The following is a 19,808-nucleotide window of genomic DNA, read 5'->3' as shown; positions in this document are numbered from 1 at the left end:
CCAATTTGATCTATGAATGTGCAAAACCGCACAACAGGAAATAGCTCACAAAACACATTTAAGCTGATGTGGAGCATTCATACTGAACAGTAACTGAACACCGCCAGGGGACATTTATGAAATATTCAGCCTGAAAAGTGAGCAATTTCTTTGAATGAGGGTTTGTACCTATGTTTCATGCTTCTTTCTTCTGAAGTGCATATCATTAATAACATGTAGTTCCATACTTTTACCGATGCTATAAGTTGGAAAATGATTTTAATTGTATATTTTTGACCTATCTCAGAAACTGGCCACTTTTCATAAAGCATGCGTTTCTAGAAAATTTCCACATACAGTAGTGAGTACTCTTGCCTTAAAGTGGTAGCCAGAACTTTTTTAGTGTTTTGGATAGAGGGGGGACCTAGGTTTTTATTGCTGTCAGTGGTCACCTGCACAGGAAGTGAAGGGATATCATCCCAATGGGAACAGAAAGCCTTCCCTACTCTTTCCAAAAAAGAAAGTCTTGGATGGAAGTCCACTTTAAACTGCAGCAGATTTATTTATTCTTTTAATAAGGCCTCTCTATTTTTATGTTTACTCACCATTAATACTGATATCATATGTCTAACAGGGTTATGATGGTGAAAAAATTATAGCTGCAGTCTACAACACCTTGATTCAAACTGTACCCTTCCTAGCTTGGACTGGCTGCTATTGGCAACATCTCCATATTTGCTGCCCCAACTTTCAAAGATCAACTCTGTTCAATCAAGTTACTGTCAAACCTCAGGAAACGGGGGGAATTTTAACTATCTATCCATCAAAAAATGCATTGTCATTGGTAATCTGAGCTGTCACTTGTGTGCAAAGTAAATAAAAAATATTACACTAGTAACTTGTACATATTAGACTATTAATGCACCGTTTTATCAGTGTCTAATTTATCAGTGTCTTCTTGGTAAGACTCTAGGTATCTATCCTCCATAAAATTGCCTGTAGACCCTGATTTTTCATAAATCCATTAGGCCTAAAAAATTATGTAAAATATAAAAAACTTCTTCCTTTATGCTAAATAATTTTAAAAGTGTGACCCAGGCTGCATATACTGCCTTGGGCTACCATAAGCCAGAATACTGTACTATATGATTGCCCTCAAAGTGTATTGCTGTAAGCAGATTTTTCTGACACAATTTATGTTCCTGCGGTGCTTCCTCCAACCTTTATTTTATCAACAGAGTCAGTGGCGTGTGAAATGATGTGCCTCTGCAGATGTGCAGGGGGAACTGTTTGGCTTTATGTACTCAAGTGCATCAAAATGCATTCTGTGGAAGAGCTTGCTCTTCTGCTAAATGCTTACAGGAGACAAGAATAAAAATGCAGATTTGTTTACAGTAACATTTAGACTTAAAGGAGAACTATGGGGTCAGTGTTTTTCCCCATAGTTCTCCTTGGGGTAACGGGAGGACACAAACTAGCGTCCTCCCATCACCCTAGGCTCAGTATACCGCGAGCTACAGCCTGCGGTATACTGAGACGCCGCACCTGGAGCGGATCCCGACTTAGATGACGGGATCCCCCCAGCTGCGTGAGTGACAGCTGGCTCTGCCTATCTAGAGGCAGAGCCAGCTGTACCCGCCCCCTCCCCCGTCCGTTCCGCCAGTCATCGCTGGCAGAGCGGGGAGAGGGGAATCCAGCCCCTCCCTCTGTCACGGCAGAGAGCCGTGACAGGATCGAGAGGTGAGGGAACCCGGTATGTTTTCCCTCACCTCCCGATCTACTGAGCCGACCTGTGACAGTCTCATTGTCACAGGTCGGCTTAGGACTATGACGTGAGTGGAAATCACTCATGTCATTGTTCTCCTTTAAAAAAAAAAAAAAACTAGGCCAAAGAGAAGTATGTTGCCCATATCATCTGGATTCTAGTGTATATTGAAAATGAAGGCATTTGATTGGCTGTGGTAAGCAACAGCTTTACTCTTCCTTTACTTCAGTTTACATAAATGAACCCCAGTAAATATTCCAGTGGTGATTGCTGTGTACATAAGCAGGGATGCTGATAAAAACATGTCTATGCGGATATCACAAAATATAACTTGGGCGCTAGACTGTTTTTAGAAGTCCAGACACTAATATCTATAGTCATCTTTATTTAGAAACAAAGAACACGTTCCAATAAGACCTGAACATGATAATATTGGTATATATTGTCTGAATTGTGGCTAATGTGGCATGAGGAATGTCCTGCAAAGGAAAGCCCCAGATTAACTCATGCTGGTAATGAATTGTCAGGATAATCAGCTACTAAATTGAAAGCTCTCATGAGCAGGGCCCTCCTACCTTCCTGTATTAAAATTGTATTGTTAACTGTATTTTCTCCTTCAGTTTTGTAAAGCGCTGCGCAAACTGTTGGCGCTATATAAATCCTGTATTATAATAATAATAATAATACAATATATCATTGCAGGGGTCTGCAATTATAGATGGGACAACAATTACTGTATAATATTTTCTGTTTACGAGTAACAACCAATTCTGGGGGTGATTCAATAAGGCATTTGCAACACATTTCTGGCGGCATGTATGTAGTTGGTAGCCTTGCGCCAAATTGATGAAAATCATGGGACATTTTAATAGTTAGTAGCGACGTGTGCAACAAATTCAAATAGTTGTTAATTGCGACTTTTACTGTATAGCGATTTTGTTGACAAATTCATAAAGAAATAGGGCCATATCGGTGATAAGGAAAGTGGAGGTTAATAAGATCTCTTCTATATTGGAGAAAATGATCGATTGTGTTGCATGTGTGATCATCGTGTTGCAAATTAGAAATGTGTCTTTAAGTTCCTGTGAAACTGAATACGTTTCCAATACTCTCTTAACGTCTCCAAAACATAGCTTTTCTACCTGTAAATGTAAATCACTTAGCAGGAGATATGCCTGCAACAGTTCTCTCACAGTTGTGGCAGATTTATTTGCACCTCACCGACACATACAGGAATCTGTTGCATGTTCCACCATTTTTCCACACTAAACTATTCAAAAATTCCAGGGATAAATTGAGTCATGATGAGCCTTAGGGGTCTATTCACGAAGCTGCCGAGGGCAGCCGAGTGAATGACCGATCTGAAGTGAAGTGAGCCGAACACTGTTCGGCTATTCACTTCAGGCTGGTACGGCTAATTTCAGCCGTACATCGGCTGAAATCAGCCGTACATCGGCTTGCTTCGTGTGGCTTCAGGTCGGCCGAACATGCTCAGCATGCTTTTTTTTTTTTTTCTCTATTCTGACATCGATCGTGTCGGAATAAAGAAAAAAGGACACAGCAGTGTTTCTCTCCTTGGCGGCCGGGAGCAGGAGACTCCCGGGGCGCCAGGGAGAGTTTGCTGTTTGGAGATCAGTGTCCCTGGTTAGCAGGTAATCAGGGACGCTGATCTCACTGCAAGTGGCCGGAGCCAGCCGTAAGATCACCGAAGGGGTCCTGGAGCCGAAGCTAGCCGAACGATCGGCCGAAGCTACGGCCAGATCCTTCAGCAGCTTCGTGAATAGACCCCTTAGACTATAAAGGACAGCCTACTAAATTACTTCCAGAAGGTTAATTTTGCTTTGTAATATAAATATGTTAAAATATAAGAAGACGTAATCAAAAGTAAAAAAAATAAATAAACACAGTTGATCCCTTATACAAAATCGAACCTGCATATAAACCTAATCTATAAATAATAATAAACCATAGTAACAAATCATCTTTGCTTTGATGGTTATAGAAAGATGACCTGACATCTTATTGGTTGCCCTTTGCCTTATTTAAAGCAACCCTGTCCTGAAAAATAATTATTAAAAGCTTTGATACCTTTTGAAAAAGAAATGCTTACCTCTCCCCATAGGTCACACTGGTTCCTCCCTCTGAGCGCACATCACTAGTATAATCCACAGTGACATGAGGTTAAAGATAGGAACATGTGAGAGTTGTGGGGACCCAGAAGATCAATACTCCTGGGTGAGCTGGTTTTCTGGCAGACTTTGGAGGACAAAAACTCACGAGCAGAGAATTTTTTGGCAGCAATGTGCCCTGGGCAAGGTGAATGTTTTATTTTATAGGTAACAGTACTTTTAAAAATTATTTTGCACACTGGGGTTGCTTTAATTAATTTGATAGTGACATCCACAATCTAGATATGGTAATTACAGAGACGCTGACTTCCCACTAATATTGGCTACAAATGTCCCTGGTTTATGTAGGTAATTGTAGTTTCATATTCTGTCTTTAACCATTTTTATCCTTCATTGAAGAAATGCTAATCATTTCGCTAAAAAAAAAACCCGTAATAAAAACTGCAATGTAAAGTTTTTATAGATTAGTGAACAGTTGGAATGACATCATACAGTATTCATATCCGTTTTTCTGATGCAATGTTAAGTAATTTAACATTTATAATATGTATCAGGTCCACTGACGTTTCTTCAACTCCACCCTGATGCAAGCCATACTTACTTTCCTCTATTTCATTAACATTTCCTCTGTGCTGCAGCCAGTTCTCCTTCAGACTGAATTGGTGGAAGAGGGCTCTGTTCTGTGGGCATAAGATAGGGAACAATTAAATCACTGAGATATTACAAAGTTCCCAGGAGAGCAGAAGAGGAAATGGGACCAGTGCCTGTATAGTACGTGAATCGCTGCACTACTTCTATCCCTCGTTTACAAAAAGCGATAAGTATCAGGCAAGAGAGAACAGTATAAGATTCTGCACAATATGAGCCATAACGATTAATGATGAGTTTAGTGTATTTCTTTCTGAAAGAAGTGGGCAGGTAGAATATCTTAATGATTCTTCACGAATCTGCATATCATATACATTTATTCCATCACACTGAATCACACAAAAGCATTGTAAATATAAGGAAAGTAAGAATTCCTTATGGATGGCAGTGGGGTTGATTTACTAAGGATTTGGAGGCTGTAAGTAAATATGGTGAACCTTTGTTCACTTTGAATACCCATTTGTGTTCACGGAAAATAAAAAAATGCTTTGCTAACACGATGTTCTTTGTGAACACAGCTTCCCTAAAAACTTACTGACCTCGCAAGGTGGCAGGCTCCCTTTCTTTATTAAACTAACCCCACTGTGTCTTTCCTCACACTGTAGACAATCATAATCCATTTGTTCTAATTCACAAAAGTAACAGCTACCAAAAGGTGTGCAAAACTGCACCACTCTAGGTTGTAAGACAATGAATACCTAAGACTACAGGGGTTATTCACTATTCGGCCGCTGGAGCCCTTCGGTTCAGCCAAACCGAAGGGCTGCTGTACGGGCTATTCACAATAGCCCATACAGCAGCCGAAGAGCTCAGCTGAGCCAAAGCATATGCGTTTTTTAATCTCTTTATTTTATCTTTTTATTTATTTACCTCCGAGGTAGCGAACATTATAACTGAGCCGAATGCGCTCGGCAGCATTCGGCTTTTCACTGCTGTTTGGCCTTTATGAGAATAGGGGTGAACAGCAGTGAACTGCCAAAAGTTCAGCTCCGCCGATTATGTTCTTCACTGTGGCTCAGTCGAACATGATGAGCATGTTTGGCTGAACCAAAGGGAGCCAAAGACGGCCGACGTACTCAGCTGAAGTAAAAAGCCAAACAATCCCCATACAATCTCCCTCAGATGTACCAAAACTGTGGAATGGAAGGACCTCCCTAAACGTTCTGTTCAGTTTGTGTTCAGATTTTAGATCTAAAGGAGTTGGTTCTGTCAGGTTGTATGATCAGCTTAAGGCAGGTATTAAAAACAGGAAGTAAATCATGGTATTGATATTGTGGTTTTTTTTTATCCACCATTAATTTGTAATGCAAAAAGAACCAATCATGGTGCAAGTGATTAGAAACAGTATTACCCAGAAACTCCTTAAGTATTTAATTCTTAGTCATCAGAATATTTTAAGATCACTGTGGGATTTGATTTTGGCTGTAGATGGATATCCTAAGAATATAACAAAGGACACCTTAATCACTTAAAGGAATGATCCTGATGTATCAGTGTGGCCAGAGTCAATCCGTTTAACCACTCCACAAATTAGATTCTGCACCCATACATGGCACTTCCTGCTTTTCCCCCTACAGTAAAGGTCACAGTGAAATCCTTGCATGACCAGGAACACTGTACACATGAATCTTAGCTAATTCAAGCCATTGCTGCTCCTTCACTTAGATTGTTTAGCCAGTCATTAACTGAGCCTCCATCTCTGCAGCACTCTTCTGTCCATGTACTAAGCTTCCTTGGCAGATTGTGAGGTTAATCTCAGAGGCAGTAAACTGCAGCAGGTTTCCTCAAATACCTTCTATTGCCTTTTCTTGCAAACAGCTATTTATACCTTACAAAATCTACAACTCGGGATATGTAATAAAGGGCTGATCCAAATGCTGTACAATCTAAATCAAAGGAAGATGGATATCGCAGGTTCATATTGTTGTCTGTTCATGGAAATAACACTGGCTGAACAATAGAAGCAGCACATATACACTATAAAACTGCCAAACAGCACAGCATTTCAGAGATAAAAGGTGAAAAATCAAATATCTGATACAATACCTTTCGATGGGGTGAGTATTCATCCACAGTACTGCAAACAAAGGAAGAAAAAAAATCAATATCTGTTCCTTGAGCAATAAACTACAAGTACAGTGCTGCACATACCATTCTGAACAATCGCTGTTCCATTACATATCCCTGTGTATAAACAATTCTAAAATTAGCAATAAGCCCCGGGATATTTCGTTCCTATGAGCATGTTCTCATTGAATGCTAGCAATATCGACCCACTCTTGCACAAATATGCACTTTCTGTGTGTATAACAAGAAACAGCCCTTTTGTTAGTCAGAAATAGTGACCCCAGCCAATCAGCTTCAATCACTGTTCCTGTATCCTGACAGCGGCAGATGCCAGTTGTCAGAATATAAAAGCCGCAGGAGGAAATTTGTCAATTCATAGCATGGAAGGAGGAATTTGTCAGAACAAAAAAAAAACAAACTAATAGTGCATGGCCAGCTTATTACTAGGACAAATGATACTGCAGCAAAGAGTAGATCAGATGCCCAGAGAAACCAATCAGATTTCATCTTCTGGATAAAACAAGAACACTAGTTGCTTGGTCTGGGCAACTGCTGCACTTCCACACTGGTTTTCTTTGTCTATGTTTTTGTAAACCCCTGTGTTTTGCTATCACAATACATCATGGGCAGGGCCCTTCTTACCATCTGGTCTTGAATTGTATTGTGATTGTAATGTCTTCCTTATATTGTAAAGCGCTGTGCAAACTGTTGGCGCTATAAAAAATCCTGTATAATGATAATAATCCAAACATCTAGAAAAGAAGTATCCGTGTTGTACATGGCAACCAATCAGGTGCTTTCTTTAGTTTATAAACTTCTGTGAAACAGTGACCGCACAAAACTGATTACAATGAGTTTCCCAGCCACATTTCGTTGGGCAGTTGGGGTGCAAAATTTAATTGACCCTTGCAGTGGGGCTACCCCCCACATCACAAGGGTTAACTGCTCGTTTTGGTGTGGGGAGGAAAATAAAGTTATACTCAACCGATCCTCGGAGCCGGCTTGCGAAGACCAGTCCTTCTAAGGCCCCCAAGTGGTCGCGGGGCCAGAGGAGGAGACTGGCAGGAGGGAATGCTGTCACAGCCGAATGGCTCGGAGAATCAGATGAGTAAAACTTTTGTTATATTCCTCCCTAGACCAAAACAAGCAATTAACCCTTGCAGTACGGGGGTAGGCCCACTGCAAGGGTCGGAGTTATGCTTTAAGGCAGTTAAGACTGTTCACTTAGCTTACTGAATTTTGGTAAATAAGGTGAATGTGTTGAGAAAAGTTTCTACTCTTTTAGTAAGTCAACTGCAATGTATATAGATGTGGCCCATTTACGATCACCAAGACTGCTACGACTGCAACCATAATTGTTTAGTACAATAGAAAAGACACATAAAACAAACTTGAACTGGATTCCTGAACTGACTCCATGGCTTCTGTTTTTAATCATGTGGAGACAGCAGGTTGAGGTAAATGGTGGACAAGGTCAGCAGGTTTTTAACTAGAATAAGGGACAATTCTGTTACAAGGGACAGTCAGCAGCTCTAAGGTTCAAAATGTGTGTCCAAAGCCTGATCTGTATTATGTGAACTCGTCACCTTGCATTGATGACATTTCATTTTTTTAGCTGTTCTGTAAAATAATTTTAGATTCTACATAAAATGTATTATAATTTCACTTACTGACGTCGATGGATCCGCAACACTTTCTGGAATTCCTTTAATTCTTTTTCTAGCATTGGATACTCATAGACATCATCCAACACATAGCGATAGAGGGTCTGAAAAATAAGAGAACCGCCATGCCTCATTTATAATAGTCTGCATTCCTCATCAGCAGGGCCCACGTAATATCAAATACCAGAATGCAGTGATGAAACAGCAGTCTAGGCATTCCCAGTCTCAGATCCCTACAACAAACACCATGTGATATCTGCACGCAATTCTCCCAATACTTGCAAGCAATCCACTTCAGCTCCTCTTGCAGTGACAAGGATGAAATATATGACAAAATCTCACAATAACTTTTGTTTTAATAGAGATTCTTGTTATTTGAGCAGTGATTATAACTTCATGATAAGAACTAGAACTGTTCCACAGAACAGAGCACATGAAGTACATTAACTGGGAGTGCTATTGCTTTATGAATACAAGTTATAATAACAAAGTGTATGTTACAGTAAATGGCGTGCTCGTCTAAATCCATAGATCGTAGAGGATTAGAGCCGTACAAAGCCAAATATGGTCATATCACAACTGGAATTTCAGCTGCTTTAATGAGACATGCTGAAGCTTTACATCTTCATGGCCTGTAACTGCTTTTCGTCAACTCTAAAGTCTTCCCTGCTGACTGTACAATTTTAGGAACAGATCAGTAAAAAAATTATAATTTTGTTTGTAAGTGTGTTTCAACCACATACACTCAATGCATGTAGCCAAAGCTATAACCATCTATATAACCATCATGCATATACTTTGTATCTCATATCTGAGCAATGTTCACAATTTTAAAAGAATCAACTCAAATAGGCTATTTCAATAAGGCAGATAATGGGCATTGCACTAAACGAAGCCAACCATATTTTCACTCTCATAAGATCAGTAAAAATAGTTTCTGATTGGTGGCTAGGGGATATACATTTTCCTGATTGGTGGCTAGGGGTTTTGCTTTGTCCTGATTGTTGGCTAGGAGTTATGCATTGTCCTGATTGGTGGCTAGGGGTTATTATTTTTGTTTTTAAAAAAAATGGCTGCACCACTGTAAATAGATACTGGGCATGTTTACAATACATGATGTTAACAGCTTAAAGGCGCTGTTATTTTTCTTTGACTAAGAGGAAGTCCCCTTCATCAATAAGTTTCCAAAGCAAATGCCTTTTCATCACTTCACCCCACGGAAAGATGGCTATACCTGACAGAATTTCATCTGAATCCTGTGAATCTGCTGAGATTCTAACTGTGGATGACCTTGCTGGCACCAACAAACCTTGATTGAAAAATTAAAAAATCTGGGTGGAAAATTGTTGAACAGCTGAAGTCATAAGAGAGCTCAGAATTCTCTGTGCTTGTCTCCCATACCCTTTAAGTACCCTAAATTTCACAGTGTCTCCTCATGGCTCAATTCAATTTACCAATTAATTAAAGTGATCCTCTCAACACTGTACTGTAGAACACTTTCAAGCAACATTCCTCTTCAACTGCAGACATGAACCATTCCGACAACGACACCAGGGTGCCAGCTAACGAAATTACGCACTCACTGAGCTGATACACTACTCGTTAACGATACCTGGGTACACTACTATCTCAGATTACCTTGGTGACAAACCACGACTTGCCCAGGAAACCCAAAGGTGACACGAATGATATTCCTGGAACACCTTGGCCGGAAAAGAATACCGATGGCACTTACTTCCTAACCCCCTTCTTTCTTCCTTTATCCTATATTTCTTACTTTCCGTCCAGATCCTTCCATATCAGGATCCAAGATTTCAAAGCATTGTTTATATGATACAACACATGAACCCGTTTGTGGGTTGACAGCACCTATGTATACCCTTTTTGTACCTCTGTAAAATCTTAATAAAAACCTATTTGATACAAAAAACTGCAGACATGAATGCAAAATGTAAAAAGCCCATTTACATTTTGCATTCATGTCTACAGTTGAAGAGGAATGTGCAGTGTAAAATCAGTGCTTCTAGCACAATAGCAGGACTCTGCGGGGAGTTCTCGACTGTACCTAGACACTGGAGATAATTATTTTAAATGGTGACACCTACTAAATTCAGCATTATAATATGAAGGGAGTCAGGGAACTGACAAACCCATAAGACATATGTTATTCTATCTGTAAAACAGAATTTGCTATGTGCTTGTTATTTTCCCTTAAAAAAACTAGTGGCGTGGCTGTGTTAATCATGCCCCAGTAGCCACCATAGTAGGCAGCACGCTCTCTTTCCAGCATTACAGCCCACACAATAGCTGCTACCAGCGAGATGCATGACAAGCTAAGAAACAAACCATAGCACTGTATCCATTGCAGAGTGATGAGTTATCATAGGAGACACAAGCACATTATCCCATGGGCTGACAGGCTTCTTCACTTACCTTCAGGAATAGCTTGGAATGCTCATCATCATGTAACCAGTCTTTGTACAGAGCCGTCCACTGGGATGCAAGAAGCAAGACCTTTCTCTTTGTGCACAGGGCCTCTGGGCTGTCTGCTTTGCCGTCGTATTTCTTGGCACAATAGGTAATTTCAGGTCAAGGCACAACAAGAAAACATTTTGGCTTTTGAAAGAGCAAGCAATTGTGGAGATAGGAGAATTCCAGGCTGCAAATACAGAGCTAATTAATAGACTCCTATCTGCTGGTGTGCATCATCCATCTATTCTATGACTGCAGAGAGGTTTGATACCCAGAATTAGGCAACCCTGTGCTAGTCTGCAAATTACTTCTACCTCGGAATATATATAATAGTGAAAAAGATCTATATATAAGCATATTTTTTCACTATATTTTCTACATGACATTTGTATTGTACACACTGGTGTCCTCTGTGACCCTATGAAGACCTACGAACGATGTGTTCCAATTAAGAATTACATTTATATTAAATAACTGAAGTACTGTAACATGAGGACACATACCAATTATATATAAATATCTGAGTACACAATAAAAGTAATTTCTGTTCTATCTAATAAAACATTCTCCTCTGTCCAGTCATTTATTCATACAATCTCATCTAATAATGGGTTTGATATGTCTCTCCACATTTTTCTGTACAATTAAATAAATGTAGTAGATTGCAGAATCCAATTGTAACATGTTTGGCCAGCTTTGGGTTATCTGGGGTTTAATGTAATACACGAAAAACATGGCAGAAGTACAGGCAACATGTGTTTACCATTCATACCATAGGTACTTGGAGGACAGTGCTAGGCAGCAGGTGAAGTTTAGGAAGCAGCAAGCCACCAAAATTACATATTGTGGTTGTTTTTTTCCCTTGCATAGAACACTTTGAATGATCCTTCATTTCCAAAGAAATGATTGATCTCATGTCAAGGTATGCTACTAGGCTGTCCTGAAACATGACAGTGCTGGAACAGACTAGTTTTAATTGCTGATATTTAACTGTCTTCAGGTAACACGATTTTTGAGGGCTGTTTGCAATGTAGCGTTTGATCTTGTAATATGCCATTTGCTGGATTAGCTATGTACTGTGGCCCGGAGCGCTCTACCTCTCAGAAGTCAGTACATGAACATGCCATGTGGGTGAAAAGCTGGAATGCATTAAATCTCCTGAAGCAGAAAAAGGAAGACAATTAATCAGCGGTCTGTCATCAAGGGAAATGTGTGGTGTTATATGCGTGCCGTCTATTGTAAGCCATCCTCTTGGCTGCATACTATGATCACTATGATCAAGGTATGTTCCCTCAGACGCATGGAATAAAACACTCTTCACACCTCAAATCCGACGTGAGGGAAGTGTCTCACGCATGTATTATCACTGAAACCATTTTTGAAATGTAACTTAAGTCCACAGAACAATAACAGGACAGTCAGTACACATCAGCTTTAGCTTGCACATACTAACACACTTAGGGGCGTATTTATAAAGCGCTCGGAAAGCTGTTTGCTCTGTAAATGTTAGATCCGCACCACATTATTGCCACTAGATAGAGCCAAGGAGTACAAGAATTACCTATTCTCTATGGTTCCATCTAGTGGCCATAATGCAATGTGAATCTAAAAATGAAACTTTTACAGTGTAAGCAGCTCCTGGAACATTTATAAATACACCCCTAAGACTCTAAACATTGTTTGTCCTTACCTACTTTTGCAATTGGGGCCCACGATGTGCAAGCATCATGGAAGAAATCCATTACAAAGTAATTATTATTCAGCAGATATCAATTGCATTACCTATTGGAATAAAAGATGTGCAGGGGCATAGCCATCCTACTCTGGACTCTATTACACTATGTGAACCAGGATTACATATCCTCTCCTCATTACTTGCACTGGTCAATATAAACATTTGCTAAACAGAATCTTCTCTCTAGGCACAGCATCATGTTACCTCTGTAAAATGGGATAAAGGGGCAACTATTTTGGGATTAGGGTATGAAATTGGCCCCTGGGGACCAGACAGCAGTTGTTAAAACAAGGGACACTAAAATATTCATAAAAGGTAACAAGAATTATAATGTGCCCACATCCATATGTCTAATAGCTCCTGGCCTTAGAGTGTACATGCTTCACCATAGGGATAATTGTTCTTTATGAAGAATAAAAGGGACAGTACTAAAATATATATGCTTCTTGAAGTATTTCAGGCAATACCTTATACAGTACTGGGAAAGAAATAATTATGTGTGAGTAAACACAGTTAACCTGGATTTACCATAGCAATTACCTATGCAGTTAAAGTGTATGTGTAGCCAAGCATTTGTTAGTTTTGGGTAGAGTGGGTGAAAGGTTAGAATCCATGTGAATTTTTTTTTTTTTTTTGCTGGTTCTGATTCACTGGAGGCATTTAAAAGGGACCTTTACCCATATCTTTCAAAAGAACAACAAACCCAGCAGTCAGCACTGTTACAGAAGGCTGAGCTCTCCTCCCGCCAGCTCAAATTCCTGTGAAAGCGAGACAGGATGGAAAGCGCTTACAAGCACTCAGCGATCAGCTGATCGCTGAGTGTTTGTTAATAATTGAGGACATAGTATGTTTACTGTGTCCCCAAAAATGAAGGAACAGGAAGTGTTCTACATCACTTCCTGTTCATTCATGATTGTGGACATAGTAGCTCATACTATATCTACAGTTTATGAATGAACAAGGACACTCACAGGGTTTTTCACAAAAAGGTGAAGAGTTTGGAGAAGGCAGGAGAAGTGAAAAATTTAGGCCACAATAGCTGAACTGGAAAGTGAGCTGAATTGGAGGATTTTTCCAAATCAGCTATGTTGTCCTAGATTGTTCACTTCACCCTTTTGTGAATAATCCTGTTATTATAGAGGCTTCCTGTTCATTCATAACAGGGGCTGCAGAAAAAGAGATTGTGTCCTCAATCTCTCTTTCTATTTCAAAAGGGAAATATTAGGGGTCTGTTTAGAACACTGATATTCCTCAGAGCTCCCAACAGTAAAGTAAAAACAAAAAAATATTGAAAATTAAAAATAAATATTTTAAAAAGGTTATAAACATTTTTTTTTTAATTTTTGGTTTGAAAATTCCATCTCGGTGCACCTCTAGTTTTAACCCTTCCCTACTCTACCCAAAACTGATAAAAAAAAGTTTTGGGTATACATGGGCAAATCCAGCAGTGATCACGCGCTTTTCACAGTATTTACAATGAACTCAGAACAGACCATTGGATATGACTTGTGTTTTGCTTTTCACATACTAACAGCTAATTAATGAAACAATACTGCAATGATCAAACCATATGGAGATGACAATGTTTTGTGTAGCTGCCAGATGTGTCACCTACAGGCTCTGGTTTGTGGCACAAATCTTTATAATGATTGTTGAAATGCAAATAATCGCTGATTACAGAAGCTATTAGTATTTAGTACATCACTCCAATGACATGCTATCATTAAAAAGTTTTTTGTTTTTTTTCCCATTTGGTATAGATGAAATCTGGGTTTGGTATAGGCTAAATCTGATAAAGTGATGTTGTAGGGAAGTGACTAGTAAGAACATACAGACTAATAATGGTTCATGAGTGCTTTCTCTGAAGCAAATCCCTTAAAGCCGAGGTTTGCCTTTCCAGGTTTCTCATTTTTCCCCCTCATAAATATACTAATTAAACGTTTAAATAAAACCTGCTTTCATGATATACCTTATTCTAGACCCAGTGATATTATCAGCTAGCAGGGTGTTTCCTGAAACATTGAAGCATCTTGTCTCAGTACTCCTCTTAATAGGCCTAAGCCCTAATGCAAGCAGTGGGCTGGTTCTTGAAAGGAGTTATACAAATATCTAAATGCCTTGATGAGTGGATGTCAGGCGGAAGGAGTAGGAGGTCATAGGCAGACCACCTTGGGGAAACCCACATGTGATGCTGGACCTACATGACTGAAAGAACTGTAATTCAATTAAGGAAAAGAGCGGGCCAGGGACAGTAAGGCTGGGGAGGAAAGACCTAGATGTTACTGGATGTTCTTCAGCCAGGAAATGAGGTGGACTTTATCAGACTTGCTGCAGCTTCTAATACACACTGTGAGAAGCTCACAGTGTGCGGTGAAATCGGACTAAGTAAGCATTTTCTGTACAGAGCATGTACAACTGTGCAAGACCTTAGATGTTAGGACCATGTCCTGTTAGCTCATATATGCACAGATGAGAACCCGGAGATAAATGATACAACCCTGCAACCTCAACACCTTTTCATCAACAATCTACTGTGCAAGACTATTTCAATCTGGTTCGACCACATCATAGAGAAATGTGTCAGTTGTGCATCTCTTGCAGCCATTTACCAGATGTCATTTGCTTTTAATGGTAGGCATCTGCTTTTCATTCTCTGGAATCAGGGGCATGACTGTTCCAGTTAATTAAGGATATTGTCTGAGGAGCGCTTGGCACAAGTCGTCTGTTGTCATGAAGACCGTGTACGTGAGGAGGAAGTCATCCAGGAGGGTATCTGCAGGAAAACATAAACATAAAACCACAAGGTGAGGGTGTGAGTCTCCGAGGACTGTCATTGTCGCTGCAACAGTATCCATGAACATGCCCAAAGGGAACGTCGTCAGATGCCCAGAGAATTAATCATGGCAAAAACACTGAATTATTCAACAGAGATCCCCCTAATTTGGCAGGGATGCTGTCTGTTCAAAGCAATGAAACTATTAATGTCTAAAGGTCTGAAGGACCTATTTATTACCTAGCTATTAGAATAACAATGAGTTATTTCTATTGAGAATAATAACTTAAGAGAACCTGTCACTTTCACAAAGCTGACTAAAACAATATTCTGTACAAAGGCATTCTATTGTGAGCTAAAACAATATATAATGGTGCAGGCAGATTGTCCACTAGAAACTCAACTTCTCTGAGCCATAGCTCCCAACTGTCCCTCTTTTGAAATCAAATCCTGGTGTCTCTATTTCCTCCTCAGTTGTCTCTCTTTTTGGTTTGATGTATAATCCTCTATTAAAAGGCACAATATGTAAGCAACAAAAGTGTGATACTACCCTAATGCTTTTATCCAACCTGTAAAGGATTGTATTTATTCATAAAAGTTAGTACAAAGGGAAAGTAATAGTGAAACAAACAACTTGTGGGTTCAAGCAATCATGTTTTGTATAGTCATTTTTTATGCGTTGTGTAACTAGAGGTGCACAGAGGTGTGTCCTTTGTATTAGGGATGTTCAGATACCTGTCCTGATACTCTGCATTTTCACGAGAACTACCAGGGTTGCATATTGACTGTGGAGACGAACGCGCCGCTGCACAGATGATCTGAACAGCGTCATGTTCGTCTTCAGACGCCAGTGAAAGCCAGCAGCAGAAGATCCCATAGCGACCCAGGCGGCCCGCACAGCATCTGGCCGGGCAACACTGTGCCCCGGGCCCCGTAGCGACCGCCTGGGTCGCTATGGTGATTGTTACGCCACTGCACACTGTATATAAATAACAAATCATACATTAAAACAGAGATGTACAAATCCCAAGGAGCTCAGTGTGCTCCTTACAAATGACAGCTGCCTCCCAACTTTTGAGTTTTTCTCTAGTCTAGTCTTGGAGCTGGAAAAGTATCTGTACTTGTACTTGTACTTGCACCAAGTACGGTGCTTGGTATCTGAACATCCCTACTTTGCATACATCCTTTTTTTGCTCTTTTTCATCTCAGAAAGTTGGGAGGTAGGCCGCAATTTAACCTCAATAATTTATCAACTCATGAAATGGTTACCACTACTGGAGAAATGCTTTGTTTTCTTTGAAATATTCCTTTAATTCATAAAACAGCAAAATGTGTTATTTTTGAAAAGACGAAACACCATCTGTGGTCAGGTTTATATAAAGGTGGTATACAATCTACAGCCATAAACATTAGAACTAAGATAGTCCAATGCAACTTCTGACTAGGGCTTGGGATAACTGAAAATTGTACATTGCATCAGACATGTGCCAGTCATCATTTTAATCCTGTCTAATCCTAATATATTACAATAAAGGTTTTGGTCTCAAGTTTGGTGTAAAAAAAGAAGAATGACATGTTTGGTCCCTCGGCCAAATGTTAGAGCTTCAAGGTTGTCATTCACTGGTGTAATTGGATTTTAATTTTCCGGGTGTAAGTAAATATGATTTCCTCTTTCTTACAAAAAAGATATCATTGGTCTCTCCGTGATTTGCAGGACTTTGCTTGAAAACAATATATATATATTTTTTTTTAAATGACACTCAACTCAGGAGTTAAACCTTACCTTTACTATTAAGAAAAAATTATCTTATTTGTGTATCACTCAGCTGTAGATCATCAAATCATCTCTGAATTGGTGCCGACACTGTCCTTCCTTCTGGAGGGTGGTTTCTTTTGTTCCTCATGGTCCCTGTGTGTGTTGTAAAGTAGCCACCGCTCCAAGCTCACTTCTGTGATGGACTACAATCTCAATACAAATTAGTAAACTAAATGTCAGATTGTAGTCCATCACAGAAGTGAGCTTGGAGCGGTGGCTACTTTACAACACACACAGGGACCATGAGGAACAAAAGAAACCACCCTCCAGAAGAAAGGACAGTATGAATTCAGAGATGAGTGATACACAAATAAGATACATTTTTGTTAATAGTTAAGGTACATGAATGCATTTTTATGGCTTGACTCCTGAGTTTAGTGTCACTTTAAGACTGCGAATGCTTCACGTGCATCTTGTTTTTCTTTTTAAAATGTGTGAAACCTATAAAAATGTATGGCAAATGCGGATATACATAACACGGATTTACACGTGGATAAACATAACACAGAGTTTACAGAAAAAGGGGTCACCAGACCAAATTACCTCCTTTGTTTAGAAACTAATTTCAAGGAATAATGCGCACTTCGCACACACTATTTAACATAGCAATTAAACAAGACTATACTATCCACCATCCTTCCAAATTAGGTTCTGCTCAAGAAATAAGTGCATTTCTGTATGCAATAATAATTTTTACTACTCCATTATACATAGTATGGAATTAACAACCCCCACTCCTTGGGAGCATAAAACTCCTGACATTTCTGAAATGGCTCAACAAATCTATCGGTTCTCTGTCACAGGGAAGACACAGAAACATGTCACAGTATAAGCAATGCAAAGGCTGCTAACTAGAACACACTCCCTGCTGATGCTAAGCACTGTTGGAGCTTCAGTTATTGCTTTGATTGTCTCCTGTCAGTCTCTGCATGGGGTACAGCTTCCCTCCATTATGTGCTGCTCATTTGCCAGCTCTGGGTATTTTATTTCCATGAGATTGAAAATGACCACAGACCAAAATGGTACCTACACCTGAACCAATGCAGGATGAGTAATCTACGTATATCATTTTGTGCATACATTTTATCTTCTATCTTTTTATGACAAAACTGCAATCACCTACTATAAAAAAAAACATTCAAAATCTTTTTCTTCACAATTTCTTTTTCTGTACGATTTCTTTGCATGGGTACAGACTACATTGCAAGCTTTTGAGGCACACTGGCCACTTCTTTAGGTAATATGAGGCGATATTGCCAGAAGAAGAGACCAGTGTGCCTCCAAAGCTTGCACTACAATCTATTTAAAGAAGAACTCCAGGCATATGAAATATTAGCCCTGCAGGGCTATCCCTGCACTGCAAGGGTTAAGTGCCTAGAATTTTTCCCTAGAGTCTAAAGTAAAATCCCCGATCCTGCCTGGCTGCCAGACCAGTCCCCGCAGCCCCTTTTTTTTCCCCCCGGGCTTCGTCAGTTTAAGGATGCGTGAGCCATCACGTCTAATACAGTGTATTTGACGTAAGGATGTTGAGGGACATACCACTGCCAGAGAGGAGGGGTTAGAGAGATAAGCAGGAGAAAAGAGCATGTCATCCTTGCAATGCAGGGATGGCCCCACTGCAAGGGTTACATTTTCATATGCTTAGGTTCTCTATAACCAAAAATTGTATTTTCCTAAATTTAACTCTATACATTACATAGTTAAAAAAAATAACAAAGTTATTCACAAAAGGGTGAAGAGTTTGGAGAAGTCAGGAGAAGTGACCAATCTAGGACAACATAGCTGAACTGGAAAGTGAGCTGAATTGGAGACTTTTTCCTTATCAGCTATGCTGTCCTAGATTGCTCACTTCTCCAAACTCCTCTTCACCCTTGTGAATAACCCTGTAAGTGACATGTAACAAAGTATTACTGCGCATCCACTATACTTTCACATAGTACATAGGACAGGACATTTGAGCCAACTTCCCACTTACTCTTTCCCTTGAACCTAAAATTTATCATTTAGCCATGACTGTCCGGCCTTTCCCTGTTTATTGGTCTCTCCTCACTATAGCGCTCCTTCAGTCAATGCCTTTGTTTGTTGTCAGTCTACTACTTTAAAAAAATATCTTGAAAACGTACTTTACACTTTTGCTCTCTAAGGGGTCTATTCACAAAGCTGCCGAGGGCAGCCGAGTGAATGACCGATCAGAAGTGAAGTGAGCCGAACACTGTTCGGCTATTCACTTCAGGCTGGTACGGCTAATTTCAGCCGTATATCGGCTGAAATCAGCCGTACATCGGCTTGCTTCGTGTGGCTTCGAAACAGCCGAACTTGCTCAGCATGTTCGGCTGATCCGAAGTGCAGAAGGAGTGCGACTCAGCCGATCCAACATCTGGATCGGCTGAGCCGAACCTCCGGCAGGCTTCACACTGCTGTTCGGGCTATTCTGAAAGATGCCGAACAGCAGTGAGAGAATAGCCGAATGCCGCCGAGCGGCATTTGGCTTGGCTGTTCTGCTCGGTCCCTCAGAGGCACCGAGCAGAACAGAAAAAGAGTGAAAAAAGTAGAAAAAGTTAATAGAAAACGATTGTGCGGAGCTAGCAGTGACAGCTAGCTCCGCCCAATAGTTTCCTATTGTCCGGCGGCTCTGCTGCTGTAACAAAAAAAAATTAAAATAATTAAAAAAATCTCCCGGGCGCTCTGGGAGCCCCCCGCTCTTGGCCGCCAAGAAGAAAAAACCCCGCTGTGTCTTTTTTTTTTCTTTATTCTGACACG

The 19,808-nt window shown here is 40.1% G+C and overlaps 1 protein-coding gene across 1 annotated transcript in view; it reads right to left on the bottom strand.

Moving 5' to 3' along the window:
• Window positions 1-19,808, bottom strand: part of RAPGEF5 (Rap guanine nucleotide exchange factor 5) — a 235,506-nt gene that overhangs the window by 28,776 nt on the left and 186,922 nt on the right. Inside the window, exons 13-17 of the mRNA XM_018571590.1 lie at window positions 15,154-15,232; window positions 10,686-10,830; window positions 8,259-8,356; window positions 6,568-6,598; window positions 4,475-4,553 (exon numbers count right to left, since the gene is read on the bottom strand). Of these exons, the coding sequence (XP_018427092.1) occupies window positions 4,475-4,553; window positions 6,568-6,598; window positions 8,259-8,356; window positions 10,686-10,830; window positions 15,154-15,232 (432 nt within the window). The remainder of the gene's footprint in view (window positions 1-4,474; window positions 4,554-6,567; window positions 6,599-8,258; window positions 8,357-10,685; window positions 10,831-15,153; window positions 15,233-19,808) is intronic.

Source organism: Nanorana parkeri, unplaced genomic scaffold (genome assembly GCF_000935625.1).
Source record: "Nanorana parkeri isolate BGI_ZX_2015 unplaced genomic scaffold, ASM93562v1 scaffold1789, whole genome shotgun sequence".
Taxonomy (NCBI): domain Eukaryota; kingdom Metazoa; phylum Chordata; class Amphibia; order Anura; family Dicroglossidae; genus Nanorana; species Nanorana parkeri.
This window is presented reverse-complemented; position numbering and strand designations above follow the sequence as displayed.